The sequence below is a fragment of the Anopheles coustani genome, chromosome X, assembly GCF_943734705.1.
Source record: "Anopheles coustani chromosome X, idAnoCousDA_361_x.2, whole genome shotgun sequence".
NCBI lineage: Eukaryota > Metazoa > Arthropoda > Insecta > Diptera > Culicidae > Anopheles > Anopheles coustani.
The window spans coordinates 6106239-6125051 of NC_071290.1; the positions used below are offsets into that span (position 1 = coordinate 6106239).

At 47.5% G+C, this 18813-nt stretch overlaps 1 protein-coding gene across 3 annotated transcripts in view; it reads left to right on the top strand.

Annotated features, from left to right (window-relative positions):
* The window catches only part of LOC131269629 (neuroglian), a 39430-nt gene that overhangs the window by 20275 nt on the left and 342 nt on the right, over positions 1-18813 (top strand). The window contains exons 4-8 of one of the 3 annotated variants that reach the window (XM_058272088.1): positions 9198-12008; positions 12087-12418; positions 12493-12703; positions 15847-15947; positions 17359-18758. In XM_058272088.1, the coding sequence (XP_058128071.1) occupies positions 9198-12008; positions 12087-12418; positions 12493-12703; positions 15847-15947; positions 17359-17453 (3550 nt within the window). In that variant the 3' untranslated portion in view covers positions 17454-18758. Of the gene's footprint in view, positions 1-9197; positions 12009-12086; positions 12419-12492; positions 12704-15846; positions 15948-17358; positions 18759-18813 lie in introns of those variants that run through there. The other 2 variants (XM_058272089.1, XM_058272090.1) reach the window with 2 other exon arrangements.

Below are 18813 nucleotides of genomic sequence, written 5' to 3' on the forward strand. Positions count from 1 at the left end.
CGCGTCGTGAAAAGCGGAAGGATAAGAGAAGGCAGGGGGAGGAGACCAAGAGGGAGAGAGAGAGGAAAATCCAATTTCACCCCGAGACCATTTCCGGGTTTCCCGGGGCCACCTTCCCATTCTCCGATAAGACGCCGAGACGAGCGAGGTTTATTCAGATGGGGATGTTTCTTTTTTTTATTGGCATTTGCGTCAAAATTGGTTTATTTCGCATGTTTTTGGGAAGGATAATTTCATATTAAAGAATTAAAATTTCATAACAATCATACTGCTGAATGCTCCATTTCAGACATCCAACATTCGATTTGGAGCGGTTTAAAAACGTATGTCTACTGTCTGCAAAGAATTTATATTTACATGAACAAATATTGACCAAAACTTTCAAACATTGTGTAATAAAACCAAAGGATGTCATTCCCGTTCCGTTCCTTCCTTGGGACTGAATGTTGCCTTGTTTAAGATAAATTGTGTTCCCGTCCGTCGTTTCCATACCACTCTGCAGTGCAATGTAAACCAAAGTTTCCATTTTCTTCGCTACACTCCGACGCGTGGCTGGTCTTGCGTTCCTTCGTGCGGATGCACTTTTCTTTTCTGTCTCATCCCCCCCCCGCGAAGGTTTGCTGAGCGAAGAAGGCTGCTCGAAGGCGGCACGAGGAAGAGGTTAATGTATCAATTACGCACCGCCTCCGCAGCGCACGCCAAGCCCTTTCTTCCGGCTGACACGCATCGTGTTTCATCAGCAGAGCCCGTGCACAGTGGGATAGCGTGGGGGGCAACTAAGGAGGCATAACTTTTTTTTTTTAAAGAAAGATCTCTTCAGGTTTGCTTCCTTTCCACCGGAACTTATCCTAACTTCCGTATCATTCTTGTTCGCTTATTAAGGGGTTTTGATTAGATAATACTAATTTTGGCATTGAGTGAAAAATCACAACAAAATACATGTAAAAAAAATTATCAAAACTTCAATGTTCGTTCAACTGTTCGATTGCCATCCAAGCCAGTTTCTGTTGTCATTAAAACACATCTAATTTTCCTCCATGATCACCCACTTATGTCCCACTGTGCGGCTTCGTGTTGCACCAAATTCTCGTGGGTGCAGATGACATGCAGCTGGCTGCGGTGGAGAACTGGCTAAAGGGCTAAATAAAGAACCACTATTTAACGATGGTGGTGGGCACAAACACACACACACACACACCCTAGGCCCCGTTGCCTGGAAGAAAACCGATCAGCAGCACAGCGGGGTCCGCTTTCCCGGCTACTAGGGCGTGTGTGTTGTTTACCCAAACGGGGAATACGGTGGCGGCATTTGGACAAGACAAGAAGCCATTATCCGTGACGCGCAAGGTGCATTTCTCGATCATGGTTGAGTGTGTTCGTGTGTGTGTTTAAACACTTCAACGCGAACGCATCGTGATCTAGCCGGCTTGGGTTACGGTTTCTTCGTGACTTGGTTTCCTTTTGTTGCTTTTTATTTCGACTGTATGAAACGACTACCTAACCTCAAATTTGTCTTAAGAAAAGCAGGCGACATTTAAAGTTTAACGTAGCTACTTTTTGCTCCCTTTGCAATTCAAACTCATTTACCACTTACTTCAACTTCGGAAGTGATTTCCTTAAACTACTTCAACAATTTGTTTAACCATTTTACGATTTGACCAACTTCTTCAGCGGTTTGCTAATACTTTCATCTCAACGAAAACTTCTTTTGCCAATTGTATGTTTGTTTGTTTGTTTAACCGTTTTACGATTCGACCAACTTCTTTATCGGTTTGCTAATACTTTCATCTCAACGAAAACTTCTTTTGCCAATTGTATGTTTAGTAAAAATAGTTCATTTCGTTACCAGTTCTTCTATCTGTTAGAGTTAAAAGTTTCTTATTTACCAATGAAAATAAAACAAAGTGGAAAACTGTTTCCTAAATAAATTAATTTGCCCGATAAACAGCACGTCTACGTAATTCCAAAACGGAATTGCACACAATGTTCAACAACTTCTCGCCATCTTAATCGATGTGAGCAATAACCGCAAACCGAGCCGAAAATCGAATCGTGCGTTGCTGCACGAGTCCGCCGGGACCAATAATCGTCTATCTTACTTAGGAAAAATGAGTACTGTAGCACGCGGGAGAGTCATTATTAGGTAAACTTTTCACTTTTCGCTCGGTAGGATTTAAAGGAAACGATCGTTCCCTTTCGTCCGGAGGGGTACGGTAATGGAGAAGTATGAGCCAGCACCCTCTGGAAAAAGGGCCCTGGTCCTACGACTTGCTCCTGTAATATTGGTCGTCACATGGCGGTCAACCGCATATCAAAACGCAGGGCAATTAAAGGTGGCTTTTAATCCCTTACGGAAAGCAACCGGTCGGCGGGAGTTACATTTAAACACGGATTGTCATTACGGGTACCGGGTCCGTTGTGCGCCCATTAGGCGCTGGGAATTGCAATAAAAGCTTTGCGGGGGGTGTTCGCTAATTGTGCGGAAAAATAGGGCCACGTGGACTGCGCACTGTTGAATTCCCACCGAACCCGCGTTTTGTTTGTCAACGAACACCGGAGTTTTGCCGACGCGTAGAGTAGGATGGGGCATTACGGGGTACTTGGTAGATTGTTAATATCAGTAAGACTATGTGTTTTTGACAAGAAATCACTTCTAATTGAACAGGTTTGATACATCAATTCAACTGTGCTCGATTTGGAGCTCTTTTTGTCTAACGCTGATTTGTGTTTGACAGAAAACAGTCAGTTTAAAAACCTAACCCATTCGACTCGGATTTGCTTTCCCTCATTTGTCTTTTAGGAAGTGTCGAGCATTGTACTTTACTCTTGTTACTTTAACCGTATGTTAATTTATTTTTGTATGGTCTTTTCCGTGTATAGTTGCAGAAAATATTTTTCGCAACATTACCATGACTGTCACTTTCACCAGAAGTGTCATAATTTATTTCATTGCAGTGAAAGATTGCATTCGTGTTTTATCAGCTTAAGGCAAGAGTCCGTTTCCTTCATTGGCTTAAGGCCACTGGTTAATTGACGGTTTCCATCTGCGTTTACGTTTGGGATAAATGTGTGCGACCTTTCACTCCTCTTGCTGTCAAATTCAAATTTCACGCAGAAGGGGCAAGGTGCGTCGCGTTCGCGTTGATGCCCTTTCGTTTTGCGTTTCGGGGTTTTTGGGTCCTTCGGGCAAGCGGAAACGGACACAAACACAACACCATATGGCAGCGCACAACCAACACTGTTGGGTGTTTCGGTTCTAAGTGTTGCCCCTTTTGAAAAGGGCACATTTCTCCGGCTGTCATTTCGGCTGACCCCTACCCGAAACCGGAAGCGCAAACTTTTGTTTTCCCAAACCCAGATATTTTTCTGTCTATATATGTGGCGTAGGATTACCGTTACTAATTGTCGATTGGACACAAACAGAGAGACAGAGAGAGAGAGAGAGAGGGAGGGAGTTTATTAGAACAGTTCTACCGTGGGACGCGCTAACGAGTTGCTGCCCCGGCTATTTACCCCGCATGCCACCGCATTCGTCTAGCCGGACCCGGACCCTCGGACCCGACGGGTGTCATGATGCATGCTTTTCCGTTTGTTTTCCGACCAACCCGAGAACCCAACCGAACCAGGAGAGGGTGTGCATGTCTCGTTTAACCTCTCGACTAATGCCTTTGACCATCGCAAAAGGGAGGAAGCCAGTATATCACCCCCTGATTTTCGTCCCAACCAGCCATTCCGAGAGCCCTCTTTGTTGCCGCACGACGAGCTGCTGACCTCTGCCCTCGACAGCGTTGACCCCGCGCTCGCTCTTTCTCGGCTCCGTCCGCGGTGAGGTGTCGGGAAAACTCGGCCACCGAAGGCTGGATGGAGGAAACCCTTCGGTGACATAAAACCGTCACACGGGTGTAACGCCGCACTCTTTTTGTTTTCTTTTCCCAGCCCTCGAGCTTCCTACCCATTTTTCATGTAGAGTTCATTACACGTTTGACCCTAAGGTGGTGACGGAAAAATGGCTTCCCACCCTGCGGAACCACCATATGATGTTGCTGTAAGTAACGCTTCCATTTCCATTTGACCTCCCAAGGCTCTCATTTTGAGCATTTCGTGCTCGGGTGAAACTTTGACAGGCATCTTCATGAACTATTCAGGATAAATAATTGAATTAAGTGACGTGTTAGTTGGGCACCCAATGGAGATGTGGCGAAACGGTGTTACACCAGCTTTTTCGCTTAAGGTTTAGAGGTCAAAGTGACCCTCACTCCGTATAAAAAAATAAACTGTTGAAAATGCTGTTTTCTCATCGATCTTATTCAATATGCGTTCTTTTAACTTTCTTGTAAAGTATCGACACTAGGGCAATAAAATATCTACACTTTCACGTCTGCCAAACGATGTACCGGTCGTGGTTGTGGTTCTTTCTTTCACCCATTTGGGCCACTTTGTAGACTCGCCTTAAAAGGAAGGATCCTGCGGTCTTTTTATTTTCACTGCAACGATGGCGTATGCGGGCAAGGGCGTCTACCGGATGCTGGCTCAAATCGGATTCAGTCGCAAGGCGAAGGAGAAATGCCTTAGATATTCACTCATATATGTAGGACAATATGGTGAAAAACGCCGGCCGAAAATGGCGGCTCTTCCCCCGCCACTGCAAGAAAGTGGAAGCGTTGTTTAGTTGGATGAAAGTGAAATGAAATTTGGGAGGAATACAATTTAGCGGTGGTGGAAAGGGAGGGGAGATGGGCGTAGGGGGAGGGATCAGAAGGACCTCACGGCAGGAAACCGTCTGATGGGCGCCCTCCGTGTCCTTTGTTCGGTAGGTTATTTCTGCTCGAAATTGCCCGACATGAAACTTCCGTGGAGCAATTCTTTGTCCGCATGTTTCTTTCTCTCTCTCTCTCTCTCTCTATATATATCTCTTTTTTTCCCTTTGGCCAACTCTTTGTCTGCAACTATCGATTTTGTTTCTATGTTGCCAGGTGAGATTTCGTGGTCGACAGCTTGGTAAGGTCCTTTGTTGGAGCACGCGTTTCCTTGTGTCCGTTTTGAACATGTTGCTTTTTCGTTGAACTTTTCTGATTCGACTTTTCGGTAGTCGAATTTACCTTCTACAAACTGCTGTTTTCCCCCACGTCGCTTTGCTGCGTTTTATTTTTTCTTCAGCTTAATTTTATGCAGTGTCTCCCTTTTTATCCCTTTCGAAATGGTTACGATACAATAGGAATGATATAGCAAACGACAACAACCGCTCCATAAATACACCCCGTTAGAGATCTAAATGAGATGCAATCCTTGACCAATCGCCCCAGCACGGGTCACGCTCTACTGGAGCGCAGTACCGGGTGAGGGAAATTCCAGGAACCTAGCATTAAAAGTAAAGAAACTGAAGTGCATGTGCACGAATGCAATTAAAGCATGTTTTGCGTTATCATGGTTGGCAAGAAGTGCAGCACAACAGCAACTGTGTGTTCCGGGAAGATTTGTTCAGCACATTTTAATATGCACCTTGTCTTTATTCCCTTATCACGGGAAGACGAGCCGCTGTTCGTTCGCTAGCAAGTCGCTTCAGGCCATTGGGAAGAGAGGCCTCCCTTCGCGATGCGGGAACTATGAAAAGAATTTTAATGTACCCTCGCGGGAACGAGTGCCTGCCGTCGCAAAGTGGCAAGGCCATTAAAGTATCAAAAATAACCTGCTTGCTACATCGCCTTACAACTACTAACCGAGCGCATGCGACTAGCAAAGACGGGCAAAGGTTCTTGGAGTTTCGGTAGAACCTATACACCAACGTGTGTAACTCCGCATGGCGCAAGGGTCACCGGCAAGGGGACATCGTTTTATTAGCAACCAATAAATGAGAGCGAGAATGAAATGTCCTAGTTGCTGAAGCGAGCGACCGCTGTGCTAACCTATTGACCATGTTTTGCAAGCCACGACGATTTCTTTCCCTACAAAGCCGCAGACTATCTGGCTGTTCTTCTGGAGACCTTTGGTGGACGTTGTTTGATACCCAACATTGTGAAATCAAAGCGGCTCCAAGGAATGGTTAATTTGGAAGCTTGGTTGTAAACAGCTCTGAGTGGGACACTCGTGTGGAAGATAAATAAATGATGCGATGTTCGATAAGGTAACACTGGGAGGAAAGAGGCGCTTTAGAAATTAGTTAAAATATAAATTGTGCCATCAACCCTGCTGAAGCATACGAAATAGCACTGAGTACGATTGATAACGAGAAGAAATTTATTTGCGAAAAAGCTGTACTCAAATTTGTTGAAGCCTTATGAACCGATCCAACTGAAGGTTATCTTCAGGCAAGTTCCTATCAACCTATAACACATTCGCTCATATTATTACTGGTTCTTGTCGGGTTGCAGTTGCTATCAGTGTTGTACTTTATGCGAATAAATCCCTTTTACCCGAATTTATGTGAGGTGCTTGAAATCTTGGGCGAACTACTCGAAAACCGGGTTCGGAAAGCCCTAACGATTTTGGAGCAGGAACACAACGTTCTAAAATGATCCGCCGTGGTATACCACTGCTCGCCATCTTTCGCTGCCAATTAATGCCATAATTTGAAAAACACAGACCAATGGAGTGTTGAACTCCGTTGAACTCATAATACGCTTAGAGGGAGATATAATTGAATCGCCTATGAACGCGTTGGCCATTGCCTCTCGGGGCTTTGCTTGGACCGCTTGCGTGTGGATCTCTCTGCAAATGCTACCATCTCGTCCTATAAGTACTCATGAATACGCTAAACCAGGCAAAAGTTACGGCTACGTCTGTGCCACACTTCCGGTCCACGGTTTAAGCTCTCTCGGTCTCTGGTGTAAAAGCCAGGATAGGCATTCATGCTCGGCGAATAGTTCGCCAAATTAAGGCAACATTCTTCGTGCTGTTGTATCGTTTCGTCCGGATCAGAAACCAACGGGACAAAAAACACGCGGCAAAGACACAGCGCTTCGGTCGCGGGATGTCGGCCCCTACTAGACATGCGCTGGACTGCGAGCGGGCCGGGGGAGGAGGAGCAGCAGGTTTGCCTTCCTTCCGGCGGGCCTGGTTTGGTGTGGTGCTTGGCGTGTGGAGGTGAACCGATTACGTAATTGTGTGTAATTTGAATATTTTATTTCGCTTCGCCAACTCCCGGCGACGATGACGGCGATGTGACAGCACAACGCCTCGCTATTGGAGGGATGGCCCAATGCAACGCAGTCACTTGGCGGCTTTTGATATGTGTGTGCAAATGTCTCTCGACACTGTATGCCCCGCTCTCGTTGAACTTCTAGGTCCCACTTTGCGATCAAGAATCAGCCTTGCTCGAGAAACAATCGAATGTATGGCAGATGGGAACATCTTCACCAACTCCACAGAGTTTCAAGGCAGAGAAGCAGTGGTATCTAAACGTTAGCTCTGTAGGAAGGGGCGACAAATCAACGGTATGTGTGTTGCGATCACACCATACGAGGTTCAAATGCTGTACCGATCGCATCATCAATCCAAAAACATACTTCAAGGTCACACGCGAGCTCCCTTCGCACATGCCTTTCCCTCTCATAGCGTCGACAAGGTGGTGAGGGATGACATCAGGGCCACAGAAGTCGGACACTAAGTCGCGATTAATCTTGCATACATAAATCAACTCGTAGCGCTAGAAATGATGTTGTAGGACTTGCGTTATTACGTATTTTATGACAACTGTATGCTAGGATATTCGATTTATTTTGAAGGCCAATGAAATACCAATTCGTTTTTCTGGTAAAGCTGATTCATTCGGTTAAGAATAACTTTAGAAGCCAGCAGCCTTAAGATTTGTTGGGTACTTGGGGTACCTGCTACTGTGAATGTCCTAGGCGAATAGTATAAACATCGGTCCTCATCAATGTTCCGTTTGAGGCCAAATTCCATACCAGGGCGCTGGTTCGCTGGTTAGAAACAGCGTCAGGGTGCCTCTGTGTGCGTTATGCCGTGCGCGCCGTCATCCCGGCTGGTAGAAATATTCTCCGACCCGAAGCGTCATGGTGATGTCATTACGCTCTGCGGTGATGCCATGCCATGGTCAACGCACGCGATCCCGGGACGTTTCTGGTGCGCGGAAGGAGTGGAAAACGTTATGACATGCCACCTGGCACACACACGCACCTCCTGCTACTACTATAAACCGCCGCTACCTACCAGCCCGCTCCTCCATGGGTTGAAGAATATGTAAAATTAAATTTATTGATGCTGACGCGCCGTTTCTCCTGAGAATTTCAATGTTTCGCAAATGGCGGCTCCTTTGTATGCCACCGACCGGCGGTATCTGCGTTACTTCTGCACCTGGAAGACTCATAACCTCTGCCAATTACGAGACAAATATGGGTCCTTTATTGGTCTAGACGGCCCCTGGTTTGCCCGACGAGCTTCCTTCGTCCTTCATTAATTCTTGTTCCTCATCAGTCGCTGCAGCTGCACACACTCTCTTGACATCCTGCAGCAAATGGAACGCAACGGAAGAAAGTAACCAAGTAAACCGAATCAGGTTGACCAGTATCCGTAAGTTTGATGTGAGACGCGAGACAAAGATCCTCGAGCTGGAGATATTCCTTTCGGGAAATATACCAGAAGTATATGTAAAGTGGAAGAAAAATAGCATTTGCAGCTGGTAGAATTTGCCATCCAGATGATCCAGCCGGGAACTCCTCAGCTTGTCGAGTACAGCTTGTTTGTGTGTCGTGTCCCGTCTTATTACCAGCTACGCCTGCCTGCTTGGGTCTTTGGCAACAATTGAATTCAATTTACGTTATCCAAAGATAGATCGACTTGAACTTCGAGGTTGTGGCTCTTTCTCTCTTGGTAGTCCCCCTCCCCCCCGCCGGCCTTACGAATCTCACACACTGTGCGGGGGACTAATTTAACAATATTGGTCCCCAAATGCGTCTGCCACATGGGGCAACACATTTCCTGTGCTTTTCCTTTTCTTCAGTTCCAACAACGCGCCACCGATTGTTCGGCGCGGACGGAAGCTCCCGAGATTTTATGTCTATGCTAATGTAAAGGCCAAAACAGTTAGATTGCGATGAATTACAAAGTACCTTTCGGGTCGCGACTATGTTGATAGGAAAGGGCACCGGTACCTGCGCGCCTTATTTACCGGCACAGAAAATGGTCACCGTCACTAATCACACCCCCCTTTTAAAAATGACTGTCTTCCTCGACTCGCGCAGGTATCGCTGGATTAAAAACGGCAAGAAGTTCGAATGGCAGACGTACGACGACCGGATGTCGCAGCAACCGGGACGCGGTACGCTGGTCATCACGTCACCGCGCGACGAGGACCTCGGCCAGTATCAGTGCTTCGCCGAGAACGAGCACGGTACCGCCACCTCCAACTCGGTGTTCGTGCGCAAGGCGGAGCTGAACTCGTTCAAGGACGCGACGCCGCAGACGGTGCAGGCGGACGAGGGCAAGCCGCTGAAGCTGGTGTGCCAACCGCCCGACGGCTGGCCGAAGCCGAACGTCTACTGGATGATCCTGACGCGCGACGGTGGCATCCGGAGCATCAACAACTCGCGCATGACGCTCGACCCGGAGGGCAACCTGTGGTTCTCGAACGTAACGCGCGAGGACGAGTCGGGCGAGTTCTTCTACGCGTGCGCCGCCTCGTCGGTGTTCCGCAGCGAGTACAAGATCGGCAACCGGGTGATACTGCAGGTACGCCAGACGGGCATCTCCGCCTCGCAGAACCGCCATATGCCGCAGCGGCAGTACGTGACGCGCAAGAACGAGGTCGCGCTCAAGGGCAAGGAGGTGGAGCTGTTCTGCATCTACGGCGGTACGCCGCTGCCCGAGACGGTGTGGACGAAGAACGGGAAACCGATCATATGGAGCGACAAGATACAGCAGGACAACTACGGCAAGTCGCTCAAGATACGGCGCGTCACGTCGGAGGACGCCGGTGCGTACACGTGCGAGGTGTCGAACGGCGTCGGCAATGCGGACTCGTACTCGATCAACCTGGCGGTGAACGCGGTGCCGTACTTCACCGTCGAGCCGGAGCTGCGGAACGCGGCGGAGGGCGAATCGGTCGAGTTCCGGTGTGAGGCGGCCGGTGATCCGAGCCCGAACATCGTCTGGATCCACAACGGCAAGCTGATCGACGACAGCAAGCGCAACCCGCGGCGCATCGTCAGCACCAACCGGATCGTGTTCACGTCGCTGGAGAAGAGCGACACCGGCAACTACGGCTGTAACGCCACCAACTCGCTCGGCTACGTGTACAAGGACGTGTACCTGAACGTGATGGCGCTCGCGCCCGAAATTACCGAACCGCCGAAGCTCGAAGCGACCGTCGACCAGCGCAACGTGACGATGACGTGCCGCGTGTTCGGTGCACCGAAGCCGCAGGTCCGGTGGCTGCGCAATGATCGCGAGCTTACCGGTGGCCGCTACCAAACCATGCCGAGCGGCGATCTGTTCATCCGGGACGTGAAGTTTGACGACGCCGGCGAGTACACCTGCCAGGCGTTCAGCAAGCTCGGCAGCAAGACGGCGTCGGGCCAGCTGGTCGTGAAGGAGCACACGAAGATCAACGATCCGCCGAAGGACTACGAGGTGGAGGCGGGCACGACCGCCACCTTCCGGTGCAATGCGATCGCCGACTCCTCGCTGGAGCTCACGATCGAGTGGCTGACCAAGGGCGAGCTGATCGACTTCGAAAGCCAGCCGCGCTTCATCCGCACCTCCGACAACTCGCTCATGATTACGAAGACGATCGAGCTGGACACGGGCACCTACACCTGCCTGGCGAAGACGGAGCTGGACGAGGTGATGGCGAACGCGACACTCACCGTGATGGACCGGCCGAACCCGCCGACGCTGACGCGCGTCGACTGCCGCGGCAAGGTGGCCAAGGTCGAGTGGGTATCGAACGGCGACAACCGGTCGCCGATTCTGAACTTCATCATCGAGTACAACACGTCCTTCACGCCCGACACCTGGAGCGTCTCGGCGAGCGACGTGCCCGGCACGGATCTGGCGTACGTGGTCGAAACGACACCGTGGAACAACTACACGTTCCGCGTGATCGCCGTCAACAAGGTCGGACGCTCGCTGCCGTCCGGCCACAGCGAGGTGTGCACGACGCCGACGAGCGTACCGTACAAGAACCCGGACAACCTGGAGGCGGAGGGCACCGAGCCGAACAATCTCGTCATCAAGTGGAACCCGATGGCGCAGGTGGATCACAACGCGCCCGGCTTCCACTACCGCGTCTACTGGAGGCGTGACATCCCGGGCGCTTCCTGGACGTCGGCGGACGTCAACGACTGGCGCCAGTCATCGTACACGGTCGAGGGGCTGCCTACGTTCACCCGCTACCACATCAAGGTGGTAGCCCTCAACGAGCGGGGCGAGTCGAACTCCGGCCCGTGGGAGAAGTTCGTTTACTCGGGCGAGGACAAGCCGACCGACGCGCCGACCAACTTCACGCTGATCCAAGTGACCGGACCGACCGCCGCCTACCTCAGCTGGAACCCGGTCTCGCCGGAGTCGCTCCGCGGCCACTTCAAGGGCTACAAGATCCAGACGTGGACGGAGTCGGGTGGCGAGGCCAACATGCGCGAGGTGCTGATCACCAACGACGCCAAGCAGGCGCTCGTGACCGACTTCGTGCCGGACTCGCTCAACTACGCGCGCATCCTTGCCTACAACGGACGCTACAATGGACCCGCCAGCACCACGCTCTCCTTCGACACGCCCGAGGGTGTGCCGAACACGATCCAGTCGCTCGAGGCGTACCCGCTCGGCTCGGCCGCGTTCCTGCTGCGCTGGCAGCCACCGCTCCAGCCCAACGGCCGCCTCACCGGCTACAAGATCTACTACGAGGAGGTCAAGGGCACCACGGTTGGGCCGCGCATGGAGCGCGAGCCACACATCACCGATCCGCTGGTGCAGGAGGCAAAGCTCGGCAGCCTCAAGCCGAACTCGAAGTATCGCATCCACGTCGTGGCAACGACCAAGGCCGGCGAGGGCATGGAGTAAGTTCCATTTCGCCGATTTCCGAGGTACACACATTAAACAAACCAATTTTCCTTTAACCCTGTTTTTCCGCGCAGCTTACACATTGAGCGAGCGACATCGTCCGGCGTTGGCATGCCACCGGATGTGCCGAACTTCAACTGGGCCAACCTGCCCTCGGAGAACGGGCTGGCCAACATCAAGGTCATCTGGCAACCGGCCCTCGGCGGCAAGCCTGGCTCGCACTTCTTCGTCAAGTACCGCATCAAGGACGAGTCGAACTGGCAGACGACCGATCCGGAGCTGTACGAGAACTTTCTAGTCGTGCACGGCATCAACCCGAACCATCTGTACGAGTTCCGGGTCGTCTCGGTCGATGGCGAGCATCAGACCGAGTCTGCCACGCAGGAGGTCGATACCTACGGAATACGTACGTAGCTTTCTCTTTCTCATCCGCGATTGTTCCGCTTATTCAAACCCCGTTTTGTGTTTTGTTTTTTTTAGAGAGCTCTGTTAAGGTGCCGGGAGATAATATTGCCACCGCCGGCTGGTTTATAGGTATGATGCTGGCGATAGCGTTCCTCATTCTGGTGCTGATCATCATCTGCATCGTGAAGCGTAACCGTGGCGGAAAGTACGACGTACACGACCGCGAGCTGGCCAACGGACGGAACGACTACACCGAGGAGGGTGGCTTCCCGGAGTACTCGCAACCGTAAGTAGTAGCAACGGACGACAAAAGGCTCGCTCGATCCTTCCCGATCCGACGTCGCGACTACATCGACTAACCGCTCGATACCACACCAGCTCTGTGAGCACTTCCGCCGCCCAACACACTACACACTTTTCCTCACTTGCGCCTCGTTAGACGGAGATAGACGCGGTTAAACCCCTATGTTGAAAATGCCCACTTCTTTCTATTCTTGGTTTCGGATCAGCTGACCCCCCGGACCCCCGGCCAAGCTTTGATCGCAGTCCGGGTTTTCTATGGCAAGCGCGTTGCGATCCTTTTTTAACCAACTCACTTTATTCAATAGATAGTTCCTAGTCATACTGACACCGCATGTGTGCGAGTGTGTGTGTGCGTGCGAGTGTAAATACTTCCGTTGTTTCTTTACCTTCTTCTCCATGCTAACGTCTCTGTGCCTCATGTTGCTAGCCAGGTGCACAACTTTTTCAGTCTTCTCTTTTTTTTTGTCAAGAAAGGATTGATTGATAACTCCACACACCAACATACTTATGCTGCTGTGGTCGAGCTTGCTTTGCGTAATTCTTTGAACTACTCTTCTACAAAGTGGGCAGTCAAAGCCGCCCTTCCCATACCACATCACTTCACTGTGGATTGTCCTTGTTGCATCCACACTTTTCGTCCCTCACACTTTCTCGCATCCGTTTCTGTTTTCTATCTGTGGCCTGCAGAGCATACAAGTCCTATCGATCAACCCCATTCGCGCGTGTGGTTTTTTTGCGTGTGTGTATGTGTGCGTGTGAGTGGGTATTAGAAACTTTCTTTCCTCCCTCCTTTCCCCCGCCCCGGTAGATATTTAGTTAATGTATTGCGGTCTCTGCCACCCAAAGTCTCCCCCTACGGTTGTCGGGTAAGCTCTTTCACACTGTTTTAACAAACAAAACACCATCAAAGTGTCACACACTTTCTTCGGCGGACTGTGTTTCTTTGATGCTTGCGTCTGTGTTTCAACCTGATAGATGTATAGTCATGTACACGGGGCAAGAATAAGCTCTTGTAATTGCCCAAACATCCTCTAACCTAACTGCAAACAGACTAAACCTTCTCACCAAATGCGTTCTGCACCGGTGGTGATGTGCCTCCTTCTCCAGTTGGGTAAAGGTAATTGAATAGTGTGTTTCATAGGGTCCGTAGCGTTAAGATATTCAGAGAGCAGCAATGAACCAATTACCTTTCCAAACTTATCTTCAAGACTGTTCTCGGTAAACTGTCAGAGACCAACTTCTTTCTCAATATTTTAGAAAATCATCTCGATTCTTGTTTAACACACACTTCCTTTTATTGCTCGCAGAGCCAACCAAAGCAAATTTTCCTTTTGTTTCGTGGATGTGGTCCCAAAATCCCGAATCATGCGTTGCTGTTTTGTGGCGGAGTACGTTGCTAACTGTTTCATATTATCTTTGTCGAATCAACGTACTGATTTCCGGTAACACTTTACTTATCTTCCACTACACGTGACTACATTTACTAACAAATGCCAACAAACTATATGCGTTGTTGACAGGATCATTTCTCATACCCATTATTCCATACTATTAGCATAATTTACCACTTTGTAAGCGTTTTCAGGTCACTGGTACACACGATTTAATATCTCCCTCTTGGCATTACCTCTGCTACTTACTAACCTACTAACCATTCATCCGTTACGAGCTGTGCTCGTGTTAAATTATATTTAGTGTCTAAAGTATCGCCACAGACTTTCCGAGCCCCCTTTCCGAAAGTGGAGACTTTCCATCATTTGTCAGAAAAGGCTCGCAATGTCTGTGGCATACGTAGAACATATCGTATCATAGACATCCCTTCATTCCGTCCTATGCTATTGTTTTTAACTGTACCATTGCCGGATCTATCTATTTTCCTGTAGCTCTCTAACGCATTGTATTACTCTATCCTGTATCGGTATATCTCATGCGGTATAATTGCCTGTTACTAATTAGAGTTTACCCTACATTCATCATCCCATTCATTGTCCCTAAAATCGGAAGGGTAATTGCTGTCTGTTCATCAAATGTTCGCAAGCACACACGATCGGCATGTCCACAGACGTCGTATAGTAAAATATAATTAAGCTCACTCAGTAAAACAAAACAAAATGTCAAAGCTTACGCGTCGTCTGTGGAAATCGCCCGACATCTTAGTTATGGCATCATAGTTTTCGCGTATTTATTGATGTGTCTTTGCTCACCAGTCCATTTTTGTAGCATTCTACAGAAAGTTTTCGATGAGACAATTATCAGTTATGAATATATGTAGTCTTCAGAGGATACTTGTGCTTCTATGGAATCTTTGGTTTAGTGCTTGATTAGACACGATTTCGCTATGGATAATTTGGATTTCGAAATTCAAATGTTCATTACTTTCGCCGGACGGATTTTAGATTGCAGTGTTATTAATTGGTCTGTCCGATTCACAATCACAATTATTGTTTTTCTATAGTTTTGAAGGACAAAATGCCAAACTATTGTTTCATTTTAAATGTAACGAATGATCCATTGCAATTTCGATGTATTACGTTGCGCAATAAGCGTGATGTGAATAATAAATAGTGAATTAAAAAACTTGAAAAGAAAATATTTAAACCCCAGATGAGCCCAAATAGAGCATATTTGCACACATTTTCTTGTACATACGTATCCACCGTATAGTTGGATTGAACGTGTATATTATGTATATAATATAATCATCTCTAAACGCGTGCCACCCTCTGCTTTATCTATGCAATCTCATATGACAAGCTCCGTCCCATAACGCGCAATATACCTGCAAAAGACGCACGTACGAGCAACTAGAAGTAAGAATTGTTATTTTTCTTTCACAAGACGGAAAGCAGCTTCTGCTTTCTGCTCTTCCGGTATCGATCATTTTGTGCACGAAAACCTTCCTTTTCCCCCTGTTTTTGGTTTTTAATTTGCTCGTCAAAACTGCAAAGGTAGAGAAACACATGAAAATAGATATTCCACCACCTTCTCGCAGCATCGCTCCCACGGCCGCGGGAGTGGATGGGCGGGTGGGTAACCCAATTTTTACATACTAAAAACAATAGCCACGGACGGTAGCCGTCCACTGCTTTGATACCAAATGGAGTGTAGTGTTTTACGTGATTACAGTTTGGACAATAAAAGCCAGGGCCGACAATCGCTGAACTCGCAAAAAGTAGGACCGGAAAGTGATACAGATTCCATGGCGGAATACGGTGAAGGTGATACAGGTAATGTTGTTGTTATGCTCTACCACTGCTCTTACTACTTCTTTTCTACTTGAACTGACCCTCATTTCCGTTTCCTTCGTACCATTGTCACGTGCTCTCCATTACTCATTCACTCACTTACTCACCATTTATCTTTCTCTCTCTCTTCTCCATCTTTGTTAAATCATCTATAATTTATTCATCATCTCTATTCATCTCTTGCGACATGCATCAGTTATTAGTACCTTGGGTTAGTAAGAATCAACAATGTAATTCATCATTTACTGCCACTAGTAACTCTGTAGGAGATTTTCTTGTATTTGTTCCTATTATTACAATTCCGTACATGGTTCTAATCACCGATTCTTTCATTTTACTACTCTACACATCTTAATGTTCCTGTTATAGTTTTCCTTCACCTTGTCAACTTTTTTCATCTCTTCACTTTATTTTTATATCTACTTTGTTCTATTCCATAGCTGAGATAGGATGTTTTACATATTTCGCATGATTTTCATTACACTACTAATTTCCTACTCTGCGCCCCATTTGCTGCCCTCATCGAAACAAGAACCATATTTCCCTTCTGTTGTTTTGTTCGCTCCATCCTCCGTTGACCAATGTAATTCCCAATCCTCCAAAATTGATTCATTCAACAAGGCCACCAGTCTTCGTTATTGTCCTAAAAATGTTTCGGCACACATTAGGTCGGCAGTGATTCACATACTACTTATTCCAACCATCAAGCAACTTGTCCTCATCTCATGGTCGATAGCTTCACTGTTTCAATTATAGCGTACGCTTTCACAACACAAATTTCCATAATGAATCGATCTTGATCTTTTGGCCAAGCATCTTTAACCGTTTTGTTTTAGCGCGTATTGCTTACCCTATATGTTTTTTATTTGGTTTTAGCTCATATGTGCGATTTTGTTCATTTAACTTTTGTGTCGGTTTCAGTTTGAAGAGATTTGTTTTTTCTTTATGTTGTTTTTTTTGTTTCCCCTTACCCTCGTTGGATTGTTGCTTTGTTGATGCTTTCTTTCTTTCTTGTTGTGAATGTGCTTCTCTTCGCACAGTTTTCCAGCGCATTATGAATTTTAATGAGCGTGTTTGTGTATATATATATACGAATATATTCGTCCTCTTTTGATTGTCTTCTACACTCACTCTTGTGAACTTTAATGATTATCACACATTATAGAATTTTTAGAGTAAGGCCGTCCCAGGATGGTTTTCTTTTCAGTCCGCTTATAATTTGTTTCGTTTTTCTTCTTTCCTTTAAATCTTTCTCTATATTTTTCATCGGTTTGTTTCGGTTTACGTTCGACCATCGGAACGGACCCGCAATTGGATTGATTGACCGAACTGACTGACCGCAAACACGTGGACCAAACGAACAAATTCAAACACACATGCGTACATGTTGCAGAAGGTATGAATGAAGACGGTTCATTCATTGGACAGTACGGCCGGAAGGGCAAAAATGCGGACAGCAATTCGCAGGCGTTCGCGACCTTAGTTTAGTATAGTCGTTACACTACATAGCAGTTAGGTTTACTCGTGTCTTAGCAGGAGGTGCCTCCAATCGAACAGGCGCAAACGCTCTCCTTAGCTTCCGCCGTTGAGACCGTACCCGTCCCTTCATACCTCCCGTTCGGTGCAGGGGGAAGAAGGATTGACGAGGCGGTTTTTGTTGAGATGTGTTAGCAAACAAAGTGACGAGAAAATGCAGGTTGCTTGATAAGAAGAAAAAAAACATGCGAATCGCGAGTTGTGCGAAACATACAGCGTAGGCGATAGATAAGGTACAGCCAATTTTATTTTTACCTCAATTCGTTCGTCACCATTGCGTCATCGAATCGTGAACGTTCGGGTAGATGTTATAGGTTTTATGTTCAGAAGTTTTTTTGACTTCCCAGTTTTGTTTTGTCCAATAATGGCCTCTTCTGTAGTAGGGTGACAACGATAAAGTTTTTCTTTGTTTTTAATAAGCGATTCTCTCTTAGATCAAGCGTAAAAAGGATTACACTATTCCGGCCTCGAATTTTGATTCAATGAAGTTAAAACAGAAAGAGAGCAAACGACGAGACGACGATAGTTAGTTACGCGAAGCGACCAGCTCTTCGATCGCCGACCCAACTAGGTGTAAATGAGAGTAACATTCGAAAGTCTTAGGTTTAGTTTAAAAAGGTATAAGAAACCACACACAAAAAAAAATTAAGAATTCAATCACGAGCAATATCAAAAGTGAACCATCACAGATCTATTGAGTATAAAATGATCACACAGATTGTAGGTATGTATAAGCACTTGTACGAAGGATTGCAGTGAGATCAGTTGACAGTTAGCGGAAATTGAAACTAGGTAACATATACGAATTCACCACCATTCATAGAAAGGAAATGAATAGTACGTACGGAAAAGGTGGGAAACGGAACATGTATGCATTTTCCTAGGTTTATAGGGCTTGGTTATGTTGCTTTGGTTATGGTCTGCCTTTGGCGGCGTCAGGAGACACGGGAATAGTGAGGGTGTTGAGTCGATTGCCATTTCCGGTCGCACAAGTTATGTCCAAGACGAATCGTCAACGAACGACCAGCGGAAACGGTTAAGAGCCAACAGCGTCCGCAGCAGTAGCAGTAGCAGCAGCAGCAGTATCAAGGACATTGCCTCCGTTGCGACGAAAAAAAAACAGACCGAGGAAGCGACAGCAATGAAACGAAATTTATGATTTTGCGATATTCGGATGCGGTTCCTTTTATGTTTGCCTTCAACATACACTCTTTGGTTTTTCGATCCCGATGAACACCCGGTAGCGCACGAAAATAGGTAATTTATCTTCGGTTTCTTGTGTTGTTATTCAAATTTATCTTAGCTGTTTTGT